Here is a 20,664-nt window from a genome sequence, read left to right as displayed (position 1 = left end):
ATCATAAATGACACCCAATATATGGAAAACATCTAAATGTCCTACAATAGATGAATGGATTTTTAAAATGTGGCATGTCTCTCTCTCTCTCTCTCTCTCTCTCTCTCTCTCTCTCCCCACACACACACACATATACACACACACAATGAAATGTTATTCAGCCTTAAAAAAGAAAGGTATCTTGTCATTTGACACAACATGTATAAATCTGGAGGACATTATGCTAAGTGACATAAGCCAGACACAGGAAGACAGATACTACATGATCTCACATATATGTGGAATCTTAAAAAATCAGACTGATAAAAGCAAAGAGTAGAATGGTAGTTTCCAGGGGCTGAGAGAAGAGAGAAAGGGAGGTATGTTGATAAGGGGTACAAAGTTTCGTTTATACAAAATGGTAAATTCTGGAGATCTGTTTTAAAACACTAAATATAGTTAACAACAGTTATTATATATTTGAAATTTGCTAAGAGAGTAGATCTTAAATGTTCTTACCACACACAGGTGCACGCGTGCACACACACACTCAAAGATGGTAACTATGTGAGGTGATGAATATATGAATTAACTTGATTGTGATTATAGATTTCATAATGTATATGTGTATCAAATCATCAAGTGTACATCTTAAACATATACAATTTTTAATTTTCAGTTATGCTTCAATAAAATTAGAAAAAACTTATGGATGCATCAAAAGAGAATAGCATAATACCTATATAATTATAATCTGTGCAATTTTACTTAGCAATGTCTGAAAGACATATTCTTATTTTGACAATGTGGTAATGAATTCATATTTAAAAATGTCTACTATCCCCAAACTAGTTTTTACATTTGGTGCCATTTCAATTGCAATCTTAAAATTGTTTTTCTTTGTAGTGAAATTAAGGATATTGAAGACCATATAAAAGAATGAGAAGGAATAAAAGTGGTGGGGGGATAATATTGAAGAAGTCATATCATACCAAATACCAGAATAATCAATATCACAATTTAATAAAAAGAGACAGAACATTGATTAAAAATTTAAAACCCATAAATGTACCTCAGATTTTATGTGTGGTCAGTTGGTATTTTAATTCAATTAGAAAAGAATGGTCTATTTATAAAAGGTTGCTGTCATAAATTGTACTCATCATAAACTAATCTCACACCAAGTATAAACATGAATTCCAATAAACTTATGGAAAAAAATGAAAAAGTAAAGTCTAACAAGGACATCTATGAAAATTTTTAAATCACAAAGTAAACCTTAGATGATAAAGAGACTTAGTATTTGAAAAAAATAAATTATATATGAATATATAAAAACAAAAATCTTTTGCATGACCAAAAATACCTTAAATAAAGACAAGGGCAAATAATACATCTTAAAAAAAAAAAAGCATTTTCTGCATAGAATACAGACAATGATGAATGTACCTGAAATTTGAAGTGCTCTAACACTGATAAAGACATCAAACAAGCCAAAAGAAAAATGGACTGTGGATACGACCTTTGCAAAATATCAAATGAAAATGGTCACCTAATATATGAAAAGATATTTAAACTTCCTAGTTAGCTGGCTCGGTGGCTCAGCCTGTAATCCCGCGCTTTGGGAGGCTGAGGTGATTGGATTGCCTGAGCCCGCGGGTTCGAGACCCGCCTGGGCAACTTGGCAAGACCTCATCTCTACAATACATCAAAAACTAGCCAGGCGTGGTAGCACATGCCTGTAGTTCCAGCTACTTGGAAGGCTGAGGCGGAAGGATCACCAGAGCCCAGCAAGTCGAGGCTGCGGTGGCTGGGAGCGGCCACTGCACTATAGTCTGGGCAACAGAGTGAGACTCCAACCCAAAAAAAAAAAAAAAAAACTTCCTAGTCAACTTTCCAGAGGAATGCAAATTGAAATAAGAATGAAATAGAACTATGCAAAAACTACAACACATCGCAGGCTCAATAGGAGTTAAAAGGCCCTCTTTTACTTTGCTAGTAGAGATGTAAAGTGTTACAGCATACCTGGGAAAAAATTGGGCAACATCAATTAAAATTAAAAATACACATACACTTCACAATTCAATTTCTGGGAATCAATCCTGGAGAAACAAAAAGACTCAAATTTCATGTTATATACTCAAAGATGTTTATTGCAGCACTGTTTGTAGTCAAAAAATGGAAGCAAAATGAGCCCAAATGTAAAGGAAGGAGAGTAATTTTAGAAACTATGGCACATTGACAAGATGAAATTTTGTGTTGAAACTAAATAAATGAATTAGAACTATGCCATTTGACCTGCAGCAAGTTTTACATATTGTTAATGAATGAGAAAAGTACATAAAAGAAAAATGTATCTTATCTAGATTTTAAAACAGAGATGGAAAAACTTACAAATGCATACATATATGGGTATGTTTACAATTGTTTGACATGCATATATAAATCCAGAGAAAGAATCTATTCTGTAGTTAACATGGGTTAAACTTGAGTGGAGAAAAAGTAGAAAAATATATGAAAAGGATGGCAAGTCACAAAAAACCCACAAAACAGGTTGTATGACAAGATCCAATTCAAGTATTTATGTACAGTGATGTTAGTTTAAATGAATATAGATATTTAAGATGATTTTTAAAATAAAACACTACACAAAAATTAAATTTATTCTCCTAATTGAGAACAATAAAATTCATTCCCAGAAACATTCCCTAGATTACTGAATATGAAAATTAATCTATTTCTATTATTTCTCCTTAGTATAATTCTTTCCTTCTCAGGTTCTGATTTCACCCTTCAGGTTATATTGGTTTTGAATCCTGGACCTCATCCAAGCAACATGGAGAAATGTAAGATATGAGAGGAGTTACTCACTTTCTTTCTTAGGGAGACAGCATGCTGAGGCAAGGAGGGGGAAATGGTGGCTTTAGAGAGGCTTGGAGGTTCATGATTCTCCGGTTCTCCAAATTCTCCAAGATACCACTATTTCAATTGTTGAGATGGTGTATTTCCCTGATGAGCACCAAATTCTCCTATAAGCAACCTGGTGTGATAGTGAATTCAACTAGTGATGGTCACTAAATCCATCTCGGTGTTAGCTTTGTATAACCTCTACTCTACACCTATAGAATGACAGATATTCCTTCAGCAGAGGAAAAGAAAAGCCCTGAAGTTCATTCTGTACTGTAAGGTCAAGAACTAAGAAATTAAATAATTGTCTTTCTGAAAATAGAAAACCCTGTGGTCTTAGCATCCCTCATTCTCCTTTATTTGCTTAATTTCAGCAACTTCAGAAATTTAGACCAATGTTTCAGCAGCTTCAGAAATTTAGACCAATGTTTCAGGTCTCAGGCAATCATGGGTCTTAATATGAGTGGCAATTACATTTCATGACCAGTAAACATGGACAACTCACTTCTTTTTGTTTGTCTTAGCACAGTAACTAATTCCATGTGTCCTCACATCCCTGAGAGTTGTTGCCTACAAACCAAACTCTAGCTTCAATTTCAAAATCGATTAGGTTTCTTTGTAAGTGAGAAAAACAGACTATGAATACTGATTATAGGGAGAAAAGGAATTTTGGGGAAAAAAAACAGGATAGTTCACAAAATAAAAGAGGAAATGTAGCATAGTAATTACTGTATTTTCCCAACTCTTATCCCAATATCTACTCATAAACACATTGCATTTCCCTGAATTTCTATTGCCTGCAACTAACCTTTGATTTCTATTTAGTACCAGTTACCATTCTTTGATTGCAATGTTATAGCCGGAGTGCAAGAAAGGAGTCGCTACACACTGAGAGTCGAATTTTTTGAGTCCTTTAATAGTCAGCAGTCGAGAGGGGGCTCATGCCTGAAAAACTCTCAACCCTGAATGCAGCAAGCCAGGAGTTTATAAGGGCAAAAACCACAAGTGGGCTGCATAGCAACAGGGAACTAAAAACAAAAAGGGAACAATTACCTGGCACAACATCTGATTTCAGTTAAGCAAAAGTATAATTAGAACAAGGAATTTATGGCTAGGGAATTTCCAAATGCCAGGGGAACAAGGGGGTGGAACAAGGATGTGGGCTTATGAGTACGGGAAGGTTGCAACAGTCACACATAAGGGGGTTGCATCTGGGTGAGCTGGCAACTAAGATGGAAGATTTTTAACAAAATGGAGTTACTCATGTCAAGCAAGCTATTACAGGCTATTATAAGTTTTACAGATATTTCAGTAAGTAATGAATTCTGATCATAAAAAATTATGGAAAGAATGTGGGAGGCTCATAGATTTAATGAAGGGGGTAATGCAGTGACGAAGAGTATGGACTGAGTTCAGACTGTCTGGGTTACATTTCAGCTCTACCACTTCCTTGCTGTGAATTGCTGGACAAGTATAAAAATATCCTGGCTCATTTTCTCACCAGTAAAGGAAAACTAGTGAAAAAACTTGTCTCATATACTTGAAATAATTAAGTAGAATAGTAAAAGGCAAAATTATATATATATATATATATAGTACCATTCAGGATTTGGTATCATACAGGTATGATAGGTGGTCATCATACAGGCAAAGTTTGGGCCTCCAATTGTACCCTTACTGATGTCATATGTTCCCCTCTCCCTTCCCTGGAAGTTTCCAGCTACAAAATGGCACAAATATATTATCCCTCAGTTCTGTAGGTCAAAACACTGAGTAGACTCAACTGGTTTTGCTGCTCTGGGTTGTAAGAGTTCAAAATCAAGAAGTTGACAGATCTTATCTGGAAGATATGGAGAGAGACTGCTTGTAGGTACATGCTGGTTGTTGGCAAAATTTGCTTCCATAAATTCCATAAACAGAAGTTCCTGTTTCTTTGCTGACTGTTGGCTACATGTTGTTCTCAGGTTCCAGAGGCCACTCACAATCCCTGGCTCCTGGCCTTCTCCATGAAAAAAGTCAGCAATGGAGAACTGAGTCCTTCTTATGATTATATTATCTCTAACCTACACTCTGCCTCATCTTTCCTTCCTACAACTAGAGAAGGTTCACTGCTTTTAAGGATTCATGTGATTAGATTGGGCCTACCTGGATAATACAGGATACGTTTTCTGTTTTAAGGTCTATAACCTTAATTATATCTGCCCAATACTTTTTGCCATGTAACACAGCATATTCACAGGTTCCAGGGATTCAGAGGGTGTCTTACTACCAAAGAAATTTAGTATACTTCTTGACACAAGTTAATAAATAAAACAAATTTGCTATTATTACAATTTTTATTAAAAATATGACACCAGGAAGGACAATTGCCATGGGTATGGGAGCAGGGTTCACAGTCTCTTTAGGCACTGAAGTCAGACTGACTTTGTCTCCAATGCTTTCTTTATTTTCGTTTGTTTGCTCAATATTCAAACTTCCTAGAAAAATAATGTAAATAGCTTTGCTTGGGTCTTGGCTTAACTCCCTGCACTAATGCAGTAGCAAGGGACAGGAGTAGAATGGTTAGTCTAATCCAGGTTACAGAATCACCACCCTTGATGCCCATGTGAATTTGAACTGATCTGTTTTCATAAGATTTAGGGTATAATTATTAGAAGAAGTACGAAGGAGTCATTAGTAACATAGCAATAGATGTTCATGTAGCTATGAATAACAAATCAACATTTTTATAAAATGATCCCCGGAAAAGAGAGATATCTTATAATTTCTTCTTCTCTAAATAAGTCTGAATCTCTATCGTCCTATAAATTCTCAATTTTCTTTACAAGCATTCTAAGGAGGAAAATGCCACCTGTGGCAACTTTCATCATGGGCAATCAAGAAACTTAGTTTATTTTCTGACCATGTATCATAAATTCAGTTTTCCTTTCATCATAACTTTGCGTCTACTACATGAGAGGATGAAAATATTTTCTGAGCATTCTTTCCATAGCTGCCTTCACCTCCTTGTTCTTCAGGCTATAGATGAGGGGATTCAGCATGGGTATGATCACACTGTATGGCAAGGAAATGACCATTTCCAGAGGGGAACCCGAAGTTGGCAACAGATAGCTGGTGAAACCAGAACCATAGAACAAGACCACAGTAGTGAGATGGGAAGAGCAGGTGGAGAAGGCCTTGCTTCTGCCTGAGGTGGAGTTGATGCTCAGGATGGTGGAGACAATGCAGGCATAGGAGGAAACAATCATGAGGAAGGTTCCAAAGAAATGCAAAACAGAGGAGCAGAACAGGAGTGTGAAGTTGGCAGAGGTCTCAGAGCAAGACAGAGGAAAGAGAGAAGACAGCTCACAGCTGAAGTGGGGAATAGTATGACCCTCACAAAAGTCTAAATTGACAGCCAGAAGGATATTGATGAGAGCATCAACAAAGGCCAGACCCCAGGAGCCCCACACCAGCCCAACACAGAGCGGGTTACTCATCACCTGACCATAGAGCAGAGGGGAACTGATGGCAGCATAGCGGTCATAGGCCATCGCAGCCAACAGACAAGCCTCAGTGCCACCAGTGGCAAACACCAAAAAGGCCTGAATAAAGCAGCTCTCTACAAAGATGACTTTGCTTTCAGAAAGTAGATTCTCCAGCATCTTGGGAACTGTGACAGACGAATGGCAGAGGTCCAGGAAGGATAACTGTCTCAAAAAGAAGTACATGGGTGTGTGGAGGTGAGAATCAGTTCCAATCAGCAGCAGCATCAAAAAATTTCCCATCAGAGTGAGGAGGTAAATCAGAAGGAACAGGACAAAGAGTATAGCCTGAACATAGGGGTCAGTAGACAGTCCAAGAAGAACAAACTCACTGATAGCACTGTAGTTTCTCATTGCCATACAGAGAAGTGTTCTCTCTGGAATACAAGAAACAAGATCTCTTTAATGACCTCTAGTTATCCCAGCACCTAGATCTTCTCCATAAATGTCTCTTCATTACTGCCTCAAATCCATGTTAAGATATTTAAAAACTAACTTCCTGATCACCATCATACCATTGATATTCTAACTTAACTGTGTTACTATTTTTTATTATCTTTTTTGAGCTAGAGTATTTTTGTCCTGGTGAGGGTGATTCATTTGAGAAGAGTTTCTGATGAGAGAGCAGGAGGAAAATTTCAGGAGTGAATTACTTGAAAAGTGGGGAGAGGATTAAATCTAAATCAAAAGGATATATGTCAGAGCAGGGACATTATCTAGTCTACATAGAAGGGAAGATTCAGAGTATTAGACCAGGTATAAGAAGTTAAGAGACCTTCTGTTTAATAGCTTTCTCTCCTTTTTTTTTTCTTTTCAGTAAATGTAATTAAGATCACACTGCATAGGTATGTGTGTGAGCATATACAAGTGCCCACAGTAATTATAAAGGCACTGTAATTGATAATTATAAAAATAAGTACACAGTTATGGTATTAGGGACCAAGGTGAAGTTTAACAAACCAGTAGAGGATATGGAAACAATATAGCATCAATAAATTGAGAGTAATGGGGAATTAGATTGTTTTCAATTTTTCTTGTTTGAATTTTATTTAATGATATCATATTATCATTTAATTTTAAAATACATCCATATAATAAGAATAAATGTTTAAAAACCTGGTAGCCTAGGTCATAATATCCATTAATAATTCAGGTAGGTTTTTGTGATCAATCTTTGCCCACCTCCTGGCCATGAATGCTGTTCCCTGTTTTGAGCAGTGCTCTGATTAGAAAAATCATGCCCATCCTAAATCTAACAATATATGTAGTAGTCACCACTCTTGTCTAAGTCATTATGTTAGGTTTTAAAGCTCCACATGATTCCCTGACTACCTTCTCACACTGTATAACTAGTGCATAATTTCCCATGCTGGCCTTATATTCTAGACTTCAACTGAGTCTCAAGATAACTGTTCAATACTCTTGCCTCTATTGTCTTTTAATTCATCACGAGTTCATTTGATTCATCCATGAAGACTGAGAAACTCCCCCTATTGTTAGTTAACTGAACAGCCGAAACTCCCAGTCTTGGTGAGAAACAAAACTCAATTACCTGAATTCTTGGTTGGTAGTACACTGCGTTGTGGCAACAATACTTTCAGACACGCAAACAATAAACTTCCTCAGCTTGTAAAGTCAACATTGAGAATACTACTTGCAGAGAGCAATAAAAAAATCATTTTGAAAGCTAACATTATGACGGATTCAACATTAATAATGTAAAATAATAAATTATGCACAATACCTATAAAATGATAAAGTGTACATGATACACAAACATTTAATTCATTATTTGAGGCCAGAATAGAGGAGATTATTGCTTGGAGTCTTCTTCTTTTACTCTTTAGGTTTGCAACATTGTGCATGGGGGCTTTCAGGGCTCATCCTGAGTTCACCGCGTCACCTCCAGTGCAAAGCAACATGGAAGGGAGCCCAGGGAAGGGATTGCCAAAGCCAGGGGTGAGTCTGTGCTGTGTGATTTCAGAGCCAGCAACATGTGAAAAATATCCCCTTCCTTTAGCTACCTCCAAACATAGCCCATCTGACTAGCTCTAGAGATTCCATGAACCATAGAGAGAATCCCAACCTCAGATCACGGCAAAACTTTGCCTAGAAACTACTAGTGCAACAAAAGCCAATGCTTTATTACATACAATGCACTTTATTACATAGCAGGTTTCTTCCTTAAGACTGTTCCAAGATTTTCAGAAAAATATTTTAAAAATAAAACTAAAATTTCCATGTTTACTGTGGCTGATGCTTGAAACATCACCGTTCAGTAATCTATATTTCAAAATTTTCATTAAACAATTCCAGAAGCATAACATGAAAGGTTTACTTTTAGATATTAACACCCTTATATGGGGGAAATTAATAGGCTCCTGTTCAAAGGAAAAGATCCCTGAGAATCAAACAAAGGACATCATACATAATAACAAGCCCATAGCAATTGCTCAGAATGTGATAGTAGAAAACATGAATACTTGCAATGTAAACTTGATAGTAAAATCCTATGGTTAGTTAAAATACACTCCTTTTACCCTTATCAACACATTCTCCAATTATATAAATTATGTATTCAAATACATAATTTAAATAACTGTCTGTGTGCTATTCTTTTTGTTTTTATTAAGATGTGGGTTTTTACCTCTGTGAGAGCCACAATAAACAATATATAGATTTTGCTCATCATATGGAAAATATATGCTAGGTAAATTGACCAAAAAAGAAAAGCTACTGAGGACACTTCAAATCCTTACGATGGAAGCAATAGAGGTCTAAGATTGTGGTAACATGATGTAAAATCAGCCGGTTGGGGGTAAGAAATGCAACCAGTTATTTTCTCTGTCACATGTCAACCAAGTGGCTGGACCACCTGCTTTAACGTTGGGATGCAAATGCTCAATGCCCACAGCACTATGCCTTGAGATTTTTAGTTAACAGCTATAAGACCACATTTATACAGCAAAAACAGTCTAATATAGGCAACTAAGATCAAAAACAGAAATGGAAAAGATATCTGAACTATTTGAATTTATTAATGATGCACAAATTAGTAAATAATTTAATTTTTAAGTATAAATTTATAGAATAAAAGAAAATGTTAAACTAGAAATCTATAAACAAATGATTGTAGAGTTGCTAGATTAGAATGGAGTTTTACAGTGCTGTGATGTGTGTTTGTGTGTGTTTGTATGAAATATCCTATTGATTTGGACTTCCTTTGTTTATTGTGCTATGTTGACATTGGAAATCATGGTATGCATATTGCCAGCAATGAATATATTTATGGAAACAATCATTTCATCTTCTTTTGTGAAGGAATTAGAAGTCTATCAATGCAAATGTACTGTCTATCAATGCGATGCAAATGTACTGTCTATCAATATATTTGCAATGCAATGCAATGCAAATGTACTGTCTATCAATGCAATGTATATGCTATATAGTCTATCAATGCAATGTATATGTTATATAATCAGTTTTGACTTACTTCTTGGCTGCATACATGCATATGAAGCAAGTGGCAAGTGTTCCACTTATGAAAACAAATCCCACCGAATAGATTTCTTATTACAGTATAGGCATTTTGTAAAAATACTATTTTATAGTTTAATATTAACACTGATAACTCATAAACTTATATTGAGCAAAATAGATCTATAAATTATCTGATATAAACTTTGTGATCTTTTTTTAACTGCCAAAAAAAAGCAACTCTAGAGTTCAGGGTATAAAGGAGATTCTGTTTTATTTTATTTTTTTAATTTTTAATTTTAAAGATGTGGAGTATAATTCAGGGTTAGGTGAACAAATGTTCATCATGCAAGTACCCTTGTTGATGAAGTGTGTCCCCACTCCCCCAGCAGATTCCCACTGCTGCCAATCCCACCTCCCCCAACCCCGGGCAGTTTCCTGCTACTGCCAATCCTTTTCTTATAGTATTATGATAATTGTTCAAGGTCTGCTTATGAGGGAGAACACATAATACTAAGTTCTTTGTTTCTGTGATAGATAACTCAGTATTATAGGCTCTAAGACCATCCAAGTTGCTGTGAAGTTCATAATTTTGTCATAAAGGAAATTTTAATCTACAACAATCAGAAATCTGCACTTGTGTCCTTACCCACTCCGTCGGGCTCCCCCAACCTTTCCAGACCCTAAAGAAATGCAGGCTGCATGCCAAAGGGCAAAAGAGAAGCAGCAGAGATATAACAGAGATCCTTGGAGACACCCGTATGTGGAGTCCTGTTCCAGATTTGCTATTTTCCATCTATGTGAGCTTTAAACTGATATTTCAACTTTTAATTTCAAATTTCTCATCTACATCATGGGGATAACAGTGCCCACTTTGCAGTGTTGTGAGAATTTAATTGGATGGTTTACATAGAATCAGAGCTTTAATAAATTCAGTTTTCAATTTAATTTAATGCTCAGTATCCCAAAGGAAGAGGAAGGGAGGCACATCTGAGAAGCCAGTCAGAACATCTTAGGGAAAAGATGTAAACTATTCACCCTGGTTGAGGTAGAATTGCAGAAAAGCTCTAAGGCAATAAACCCAAAAGTGAAACGAGAGGAATCAGAAATAAAATAAGTGTGTTAGAAAGTCATGAAGAGAGGGAAGGGAGAAGAAAGGAGCTCAAGGCACTGATGAAAAGAAGCAAAAATCAGAGAATTTAGGACATTATTATGCTCTTGGCTGTTATCTTGGAGCTGACAATAAATAAATTAGCACATCTTAGCTCAGGTAATTCCCATAAAGAAAGGAGATATCACAACTGCTCCACTCAGGGTTAGGAATAGTTTTCAATCTAAGAAGTTAAATGAGAAAAAAATATATATATATTTACCTAGGCTCCAAAAGCCCTTGGAGACAAATCTTCAGAAAATTTTTCTAATTTCTGCTTGAGTATCATCTTGAAACACTCAAATATTTGAACAGTTTCTCTCATGTTTCTTAATCTTGATCACACAATCATTTATCTGCTTAATTTCCTCTGTGATTAATATTATGCTGTTAGCATTATTCAAAGAAAGGGTCGTCCAGTATAGCCAATCAGAGGAAAGCAGGTGGGTTTAGAGAGCCAGTGGATTGGCAGATTGAGTCAGGGAGTCTAAGAGGCAGCTGACTCAATGGCAGGCAGTCCCTGGAGTCTCACAAGAAGCTTGAGTTTGGACTCACTAAATAAACAGAATTACTTTTTTTTTTTCTCAGAGCAACAGGGGACTTTGTTATGCATCATCTTTGGAAATTCTGTATGAAGCAATCACCTTGAACTTTTGAATGAAAAATTCTACTATATTGATGAAAGCACCACTGGAACAGAGAGGGAAGAAAAAAATAGGTCCTAGTGTAGAAAGTCAAAATTTTCCAACTGGCCAAGTACAAGAAGAATAAACCTTCTGGGATTTACCATGGAAGGTGAAAAGCGACTGAATTTACCTCCTGACCATTTTCCCATGTGCATATGAAATAGGTTTGTAAATATAACTGAGTTGAGCATGAAGAGAGTCAAATGAGTAAAAACAAGACAAACTTACTTTTTATTATTATTTTATTATACAATAAATATGTATTATTATTTTATTATATTTTATTTATTGCACGTTGTAAAACAATCTCCTGCCACAGAATTAGACTCCAACATCCTTTTACCTAGATATAATGTTATAGCAGATATGCTCAGAGGTACTTTCTATGCATATATGGGATCCACAGCTGTGTTCTAGCGTGTTTTGCCATTTAATTGTATAATTTGGAGATGTTTTCATATCTATATGCAATATACAGGTTATTCATTTTTATACCTACATAATATTCACAAATAGATTTATCATAATTTGTTCAACCATTCCTCTATTGATGATGATTCAATCTAATTGCAAACCAAATATACTGTCATTATAGCTAACTGAGTATTTTTGCACCTGTATCTTGGATAATGTATGCTAGTTATATTGTAGTCTAGACTCTACCCTGAAATGCTCCATTAATAGCAAAAAGCATGTGTATTTAAAATCTGGTTTGATGGTTTATATACTCTATCTCTCAGATACATCTATTTACTAGTTGTGTATTCAGTTCATCTCAGTGTGAGGTATCTACGTGGACTCCACAAGACTCTGAATCAATGTTAATTTTATGCTGCATAACATGTAAAGGGAATTATAGAATAAGCAAGCCCAGAACCCTGCGTGTAAATTACTCAGTTTCTCAAAAGCGACTTTTTCATCCCCCACAGAGAAGAGCTGTGTATTTCTACAGTTGCCACACAAAATCATTTAGAAAAGATATGTAATCTAAAGCCAGTATATTTAAATCATTACACTAGTAGAAAAAAATATGTCAGAATAACATTTGTATTCTTTTCATAGTAGTTAATCCCCACAACTAGTGATGGAACAGGGCGACACCAATAGCAGCAAGGCATTCCAACACCACAAATGCATAACAAAGTACAAAAAGAATTGTCACTTACTTGAAATCTGATGTTGTGGTACTCCATTTTATGAATATTCCACAATTTAATTATTTAGTTTTCTATTAACTAGTATTAGGATTATTCCAGTTTTGTGGATGCATGTACTTAATTCCCTTGCATATAGACTTGAAATGGAATCACTGAATCACTAATGTTTAGTTTTAGTAGAAACTGGCCAAAAAAGGTCGTTTTTTCCCATTAAGTTATCTTGGTACCCCTGTTTAAAAATCTTATAAACTTATTTCTATTGCATGGTCTATATGTCTAATTTTATTTATTTTTTATTTTAAAGATGTGGAGTACAATTCAGGATTAGGTATACAAATGTTTATTATGCAGGTATTCTTGTTGATGAGGTGTGCCCCTTGCCCCCGGCAGATTCCCACTACTGCCAATCCAGCCAACCCCCCCCCCCGCAGTTTTCCACTACTACCAATCCTTTTCTTCTAGTATTATGATAATTGTTCAAGGTCTGCTTATGAGTGAGAGCATGTGGCACTCAGTTCTTTGTTTCTGTGATGGATCACTCAGTATTATAGACTCTAAGTCCATCCAAGTTGCTGTGAAGTTCATAATTTTGTCCTTCTTTGTGGCTACAATATTCCATTGTGTATATGTACCACATTATTTTTATCCAGTCCTCTTTCAATGGACAGCACAGCTGGTTCCATGTTTTTGCTATTGTGAACAATGCTAAAATAAACATGCATATGCAATATCTTTTTCATAGAGTGATTTGAGTTCCTCCAGGTATCTTTTCAATAGGGGGATTGCAGGGTCATATGGAAGGTTGATTTTTAGATCTTTTAGGAATCACCAAACTGTTTTCTACAGCGGTTGTACTAGTTTACACTTCCATAAACAGTGTAGAAGTGTTCCCTTTTCCCCACATCCTCTCCAGCATCTGTTATTTTTTGAGTTGTTGATGATAGCCATCCTAACTGGAGTTGGGTGGTATCTCAGTGTGGTTTTATATTGCATTTCTTTGATGTATATGTCTAACTTTATGCCAAATCACTTTGTGTAGAGTCCTTTATTTCCACCCACTTTCTTCTTTATTTTGTCCTGACCAAGAAACACAGAGTGCCTTGACCACTCTGTGACCTAGCTGACTGCCTGATTTTCCCAGTAATATACATACAACACATTTTCTTTATCCATTCATCGGTTACAGGGCACTTGGTTTGTTTCTATATCTTCACCATAGTGTATACACAGCAATGAATGTGAGAATGTAAGTATCTCTCCATGATAGTGATTATATTTCCCTTGGATGAATACCCAGAAATGAGATTGCAGGATCATATGGTAGTTTTATCTTTAATATTTTGAGAAATCTCCATAATATTTTACATAATGGCTGTACCAATTTACATTCCCAGTAACAGTGTACAAGAGTTCTTTTTTTCCACATTTTCACCAACACATTTTATCTTTAAATTTTTTGGTAATAGCTATCCTAAGAGGTGTGAGGTGATATCTGATTGTGGTTTTAATTTGTACTTCCCTAATGATTCGTGTTATTAAGCATTTTTTCCTACACAGTAAGTCCCCTACATACAAACCTTCAAGTTGCAAACTTTCAAAAATGTGAACATACATGCACATGTCCAATCTGGCATACATATTTGGCATACATTGTCACATGCATACATCCTCTACAAGTGGTTGTACTTTTATATACTTTACTGTACAGTACTATATAGTGTACAGTAGTACAATATCTCTATTTAAAGTCCAGGATGTCCAGAAGCAAGCATAAAAGCAGAGGTGATGTAGCTGGTATCTTACAACCAATTGTGTCAGTTGGGTATCTACACTAACTTTGTTGGACTTATGAACAAATTGGACTTACGGAGGTGCTGTCAGAATGGAACTCGTTCATATGCAGGGGATTTACTGTGTGTGTTGGCAATTTGTATGTCTTCTTTTAACCTACTATTCAGGTTCTATGCCCATTTTAAAACCAGGTTGTTTTCTTCCTTGAATTGTTTGAGTTTCTTGTATATTTTGAATATTTATTCCTTATCAGATACATGACTTGCAGATGTTTTTTCACATTCCATAGGTTGCCTTCTCATTATGATTACTGTAACTATTTTTTGCTGTGCAAAACCTTTCTAGTTTGATGTAGTCCTACTTTTTTATTTTTGCTTTTATTGTCTATGCTTTTGCTGTCTCATTTTTTTTTTTAAATCGCCGCGACCAGCATCAAGGAGGTTTCCCCCATGTTTTCTTCTAGCATTCTAACAAATTCAGCCCTTACATTTAAATCTTTCATCCATTTGAGTTTATTTTGTATTTGGTTTCATTTTTCAGCATATGGATATTCAGGTTTATCAGCACCATTTATTGAAAAGACTATCCTTTCCCATTGTGTTCTCTTGGTACCTATGTTGAAAATTAGTTCACTGTATGTGTGCTTATTTCTTTTTTCTCTCTTTTTTCCCATTTTTGTTTTAGATTAGAGGGCATCTAAAATAGATACATGCATGTTTGTTACATGGACATATTGTGTAGTGGTAGGGATTGTGTCACAGGTGGCCCATTCCCTATATGGTGAGCATTGCAACCAATAGATTTTTGAACGCTAACTCCCTCCCCATCTCCACCCTTACTGGTGTCCCCAGTGTCTATTATTTCTGTCTTTGTGGCCATTTAGCTCCCACATATAAGTGAGAACACATGGTGTTTGGTTTTCTGTGTCTGAGTCAGTTTGTTTAGGATGATAACCTCCAGTTCCAGCCATGTTGTTGCAAAGGACATGACTTCATTCTTCCATGGTGTATATATACCACAATTTCTTTATCAATTGTTGGTGGGCACTTAAGTTGGTATCATGATTTTGCTTTTATGAATAGTATTGCAATAAACACATGAGTACAGGTATCTTTTTAAATATATTGATTTAGTTCTATGAGAAATCTCCATACTGTTTTGCGTAGAGGTTGAACTATTTACAATCCCACCAACAGTGAATGAGTGTTTCCTTTTCTCTGCAACCACACCAACATCTGTTGTTCTTTGGCTTTCTAATAATAGCCATTCTGTCTTGTGTGAGGTGATATCTCATTGTGGTTTTAATTTTCATATCTCTGATCATTAGTAATGTTGAGCATTTTTTCACATTTGTTGGCCACTTGTGTGTCTTCTTTTGAGACGTGTCTATGCATGTCCCTTGCCCAATTTTTGATGGGGTTATTTTTTTTCCACAGTGACTTGTTTGAGTTCCTTGTAGATTCTAGATATTAGCCCTTTGTCTGAGGCATAGTTTGCACATATTTTCTTGCATTCAGCATATTTCTGCTCACTCTGTTGATTATTACTTTTGTTATGCAGAAGCTGTTTAGTTTAATTAAGTCCCATTTGTCTATTTTTGATTTTGTTTTTGTTACAATTGCTTTTGGGGGCTTCATAGATTCTTAGCCTCGGCCAATGTCCAGGAGAGTATTTCTTAGGTTTTCTTCTAGGATTTTTAGAGTTTCTTACAGTTAAGTATGTAATCTACCTTGAGTTAATTTTTTTATTTGGTGATTGATAGGGGTCCAGTTTCATTCTTCTGCATATGTCCAGCCAATTTTCTCAGCATATATTGAATAGCGTGTCCTTTTAAATTTTTTGGCTTTGTCAAACATCAGTTGGTTGTAGATGTGTGGTTTTATTTCTGGGTTCTCTATTCTGCTCTATTGATCTATCTGTCTATTCATGTATCAGTGGCATGATTTTTTTAGTTACTCTAGCCTTATAGCATAATTTTAAACTAGGTTGTGTGATGTCTCCACATTTGTTCTTTTTGCAGTGTGTGGGTTTATTTCTGGACTTTCTCTTCTGCTCTACTCTTATATGTGTCTGTTTTTATGCCAGTACCATACTATTTGGATCACTAAACTTTGTAATATAGTTTGAAATGAGGAAGTGTAATGTCTCCTGCTTTGTTCCTTTTACTCAAGATTACTTTAGATATTCAGGGTCTTTTGTGGTTCCACATGAATTTTAAGATTATTTCTTCTTTTTCTGTGAAAAATGTCATTGTAATTTTGATAGAGATTGCATTGAATCTGTTGCTTTGGATTTTATAGACATTTTAACAATATTAATTGTTTCAATCCAGGAACACAGAACATCTTTCTATTCATCTCTGTGGTCTTCAATTTCTTTCATGGATGCCTTATAATTTTCAGTGTATACATATTTCACCTCCCTGGTTAAATTTATTCTTAAGTATTTTATTCCTTTTGATATTATTATAAGTGGGATTGTTTTCTTAATTTCTTTTTGAGATAGTTTGTTGTTAGTGTAAAGAAGCACACTTAATCCTGAATTGTACCTCACATCTTTAAAATAAAAATTTTTTTAACATTTTTGAGTCATTTTAAAAATAAAAAATAAAAATAAAGAAACACACCTGATTTTTGAGTGCTGATTTTGTATCCTGCAACTTTACTAAATTCATCGATTATTTCTAACTGATTTTTTGTGTGTCTTTAGTGTTTTCTACATGCAAGATTTGTCATCTGCAAACGGAGTCAATGTAATAGCAGTGAAGAGAATGGGCAGTCTTGTCTTGTTCCTGATCTTACAGGAAAAGCTTTCAACTTTTTGCCGAGTATAATGTTAGCTGTGGGCTTGTGACATATGTTAAGGCAGTAGTCCCAACCTTTTTGACATCAGGAACCAGTTTCTTGGGAGACAATTTTTCCACAGACTGGAGCAAGGGGATGGTTTTAGGATGATTCAAGTGCATAACATTTATTGTGCACTTTATTTCTATTATTATTACATTGTAATATATAATGAAATAATTATACAATTTGCCATAATTTTAAAAAGAGATGTGGGTGGAAGTGGTAAATAAAATAATGGGAAGGCTGCACAGACTAAAATGTCAGATTCTCACTTAAAACCCTCCACCAGATGCAGCTGTACAATTGAAGTATATCAACTCACTTGCCATTCACTGATAAGATTTTGATATGAGTCTGCAAGGAATTGATTTATTATGGTTTCTGTGCTACCAAACTTTACTGTTAATGTTAATCTGTATTCACAGCCACTCCCCAGCACTAGCATCACCACCTCAGCTCCTAGATCATCAGGCATCGGATTCTCATAAGGGGTGCACAACCTAGATCCCTCACATGTGAAATTGACAATAGAGTTCATGCTTATGTAAGACTCTAATGCCACCACTGATCTGACAGAAGACAGAACTCAGGCAGTAATGCGAGTGATGGGAAGCAGCTATAAATACAGATGTAGCTCCACTGGCTAGCCCACCACTCACCTCCTACTGTGCGGCCCAGTTCCTAACAGGCAATAGACTGGTGGGTTGGAGACTCCATGCTGAGGTACATTCCTTCTACCTTCTACACCTAATGTGTTGAGTTTTCCTTATGAAATTGTGTTGAATTTTGTTCCATGCTTTTCCTACATCTATTGATATAATAATATGACTTTTATTCTTCGTTTTGCTAATGTGGCATATCTCATTCTTTGATTTGCATATGTTCAGTCATTCTTGCGACCTAGAGATAAATTCTGCTTCATCATGTTATACAATCCTTTCACTGTACGGTTGGATTTGGTCTGCAAGTATTTTGTTGAAAATTTTTGCATCTGTGTTCATCAAGCTAATGGCCCATAATTTTCTTTTTTTGTAGTACCCTTGTCTGGCTTTGGTATTATGGTAATGAAGCCTTATAAAATTAGGCATAAAATTTTTGAAGCATTTAAGAAGGATTGGTGTTACTTCTTTATTAAATGCTTTGGTAGAATTCACCCACGAGTTTCATCCTGGACTTTTCCTTGCCTGGAAATGTTTTGATTACTGATTCAGTCTCCTTACTTGTTATGGGTCTATTCAAATACTATTTCATTATTATCTATTCCTGGTAGTTTTTATGTTTCTAAGAATTTATTCACTTTTTTCTAGGTTATTTCTCTTTTGACATAAAATTGTTTGTAGTCACTCGTGATCCTTTGTATTTCTGTGGTAGCAGTTGTAATGCCTTCTCTTTTATTAATACTTTCATTTATTTGAGATTTCTTCTTTTTCTGTTTAGCTTAAAGTAAATTTTGTGTATTTTTTCAGAAAACAAACTACCACTATTCTTCATAACAGAATACAGCTAGACATATCTCACATGAAGTGCAAACATAAAATCCAACAGACTTCAGAATAAAATAAAAAATTAAAGTCTGAGAATAACATCTAGGGAACTATTTTTATTTTTTATAAATAGTACTTATCTCAAGACTGAGAGGTAGTATTCTTTATTTTTTCAAACTTCCTACAAGAAACAGGAATTATTTTATAATTATAAAAAAGAATACATATATTTAAAAGCAATTTACAAATCCAAATTAAGATTAAGCCCATTTTAAGTGCCTTTATTTGCCACAGATTAAAAAATTTTGAAGTCATTGAGCCCATATGTTAATGATACTTCTATAAAACACAAGAGATAGCTGTCTCATTTCTCATAATGGTATTACTTTCTGGTGTTTTTATTTTTATTTTAGAGTTGTGGGGTACATATGAGGATTTACCTCATAAGTAAATTGCATACAGGTGAGGTTTGGGTTTCTAGTAAGCTATCTCTCCCTTGATAATGGATCTAGTACTCAGTGTGTGGTTGTGTACCCTTATTGCTGTTCCCTCCCTCCCTCCCTCCTTTAGCAGGGTCCAGTGTCAGTTGTTCCCACCTTTGTGTTCATTGACCAGTAATCAGGGCCCACTTTTGTGTGAGAACATGTTGTATTTACTTTTCTTTTGTTTCTGTCATAGTTCACTTAGTATGATGGTCTCCAGCTGCATCCATGTTGCTGCAAAGGACATGATTTTGTTCTTCTTTATGGCTGTGAAATATTCCATCTTGTATATGTACCACATTTTCTTTATCCAGTCCACTTTCGATGGTCATCTGGGTTGCTTCCATGTTTTTGCTATTGTGAATTGTGCTGCAATAAACATTCATGTGCAGGCATCTTTTTGGTAGAGTAACTTATGCTCCTCTGGCCATATTCACAAAAGTGGGGTTGTCAGATTGTATGGAAACTCAATTTTTAGTTCTTTGAGAAAATGCTACACTGCTTTCCACAAAGGTAAACTAGCTTACATTCATAACAGCAGTGTAGAAGTATTCCCTTTTCTCCACAGTCACAACAACACCTGTTCATTTTATTTTATTTGTTTATTTATTTTATTTTATTTTTTTAGTTAGAGTCTCACTCTGTAGCCCAGACTGGAGTGCAGTGCCCGCTCCCAGCCACCGCAGCCTTGAACTGCTGGGCTCCGGCGATCCTTCCGCCTCAGCCTTCCAAGTAGCTGGAACTACAGGCGCGTGCTAGCATGCCCAGCTAATTTTTTTGATTTATTGTAGAGATGAGGTCTCACCAAGTTGCCGAGGCAGGTCTCGAACCCGCAGGCTCAGGCAATCCACTCACCTCAGCTTCCCAAAGGCGCGGGATTACAGGCTGAGCCACCGAGCCGGCTTTATTTTTTTACTTTTTAATGGTAGCCATCCCATTGTGAGATGGTATCTCATTGTAGTTTTGATTTGCATTTCTCTGAAGATCAGTGAGACAGAACATTGTTTTCTTGTGTTTGTTGCTGGCTTAAATGTCTGCCTTTAAAAAGTATCTTTACTTTTTGCAGTTTTGAGGTTTAATTGAGAGGGAAAGCTGTGGTTCAGAATGTATATGCTGATTCTAGCAGCCAACAGACACATGAAGAAATGTTCAACCTCACTAATCACCAGGGAGATGCAAAT

At 35.7% G+C, this 20,664-nt stretch overlaps 1 protein-coding gene across 1 annotated transcript; it reads right to left on the bottom strand.

Moving 5' to 3' along the window:
• Nucleotides 1-5,834: 5,834 nt before the first annotated feature.
• On the bottom strand, nt 5,835-6,764 carry LOC103268991 (olfactory receptor 8S1-like). Its single transcript, XM_008066580.1, has one exon. The coding sequence runs from the start codon at nt 6,762-6,764 to the stop codon at nt 5,835-5,837; it is 930 nt and encodes a 309-aa protein (XP_008064771.1).
• Between the last annotated feature and the right edge of the window lie 13,900 nt (nt 6,765-20,664).

The sequence above is a fragment of the Carlito syrichta genome, unplaced genomic scaffold (assembly GCF_000164805.1).
Source record: "Carlito syrichta isolate Samal-C Ts95f unplaced genomic scaffold, Tarsius_syrichta-2.0.1 Scaffold105460, whole genome shotgun sequence".
In the NCBI taxonomy this organism is placed as follows: Eukaryota; Metazoa; Chordata; class Mammalia; order Primates; family Tarsiidae; genus Carlito; species Carlito syrichta.
This window is presented reverse-complemented; position numbering and strand designations above follow the sequence as displayed.

What these genes read in the sequence shown, in the direction of transcription:
- LOC103268991 (XM_008066580.1), bottom strand. Translation starts at nt 6,764, where the DNA reads ATGAGAAACTACAGTGCTATCAGTGAGTTTGTTCTTCTTGGACTGTCT.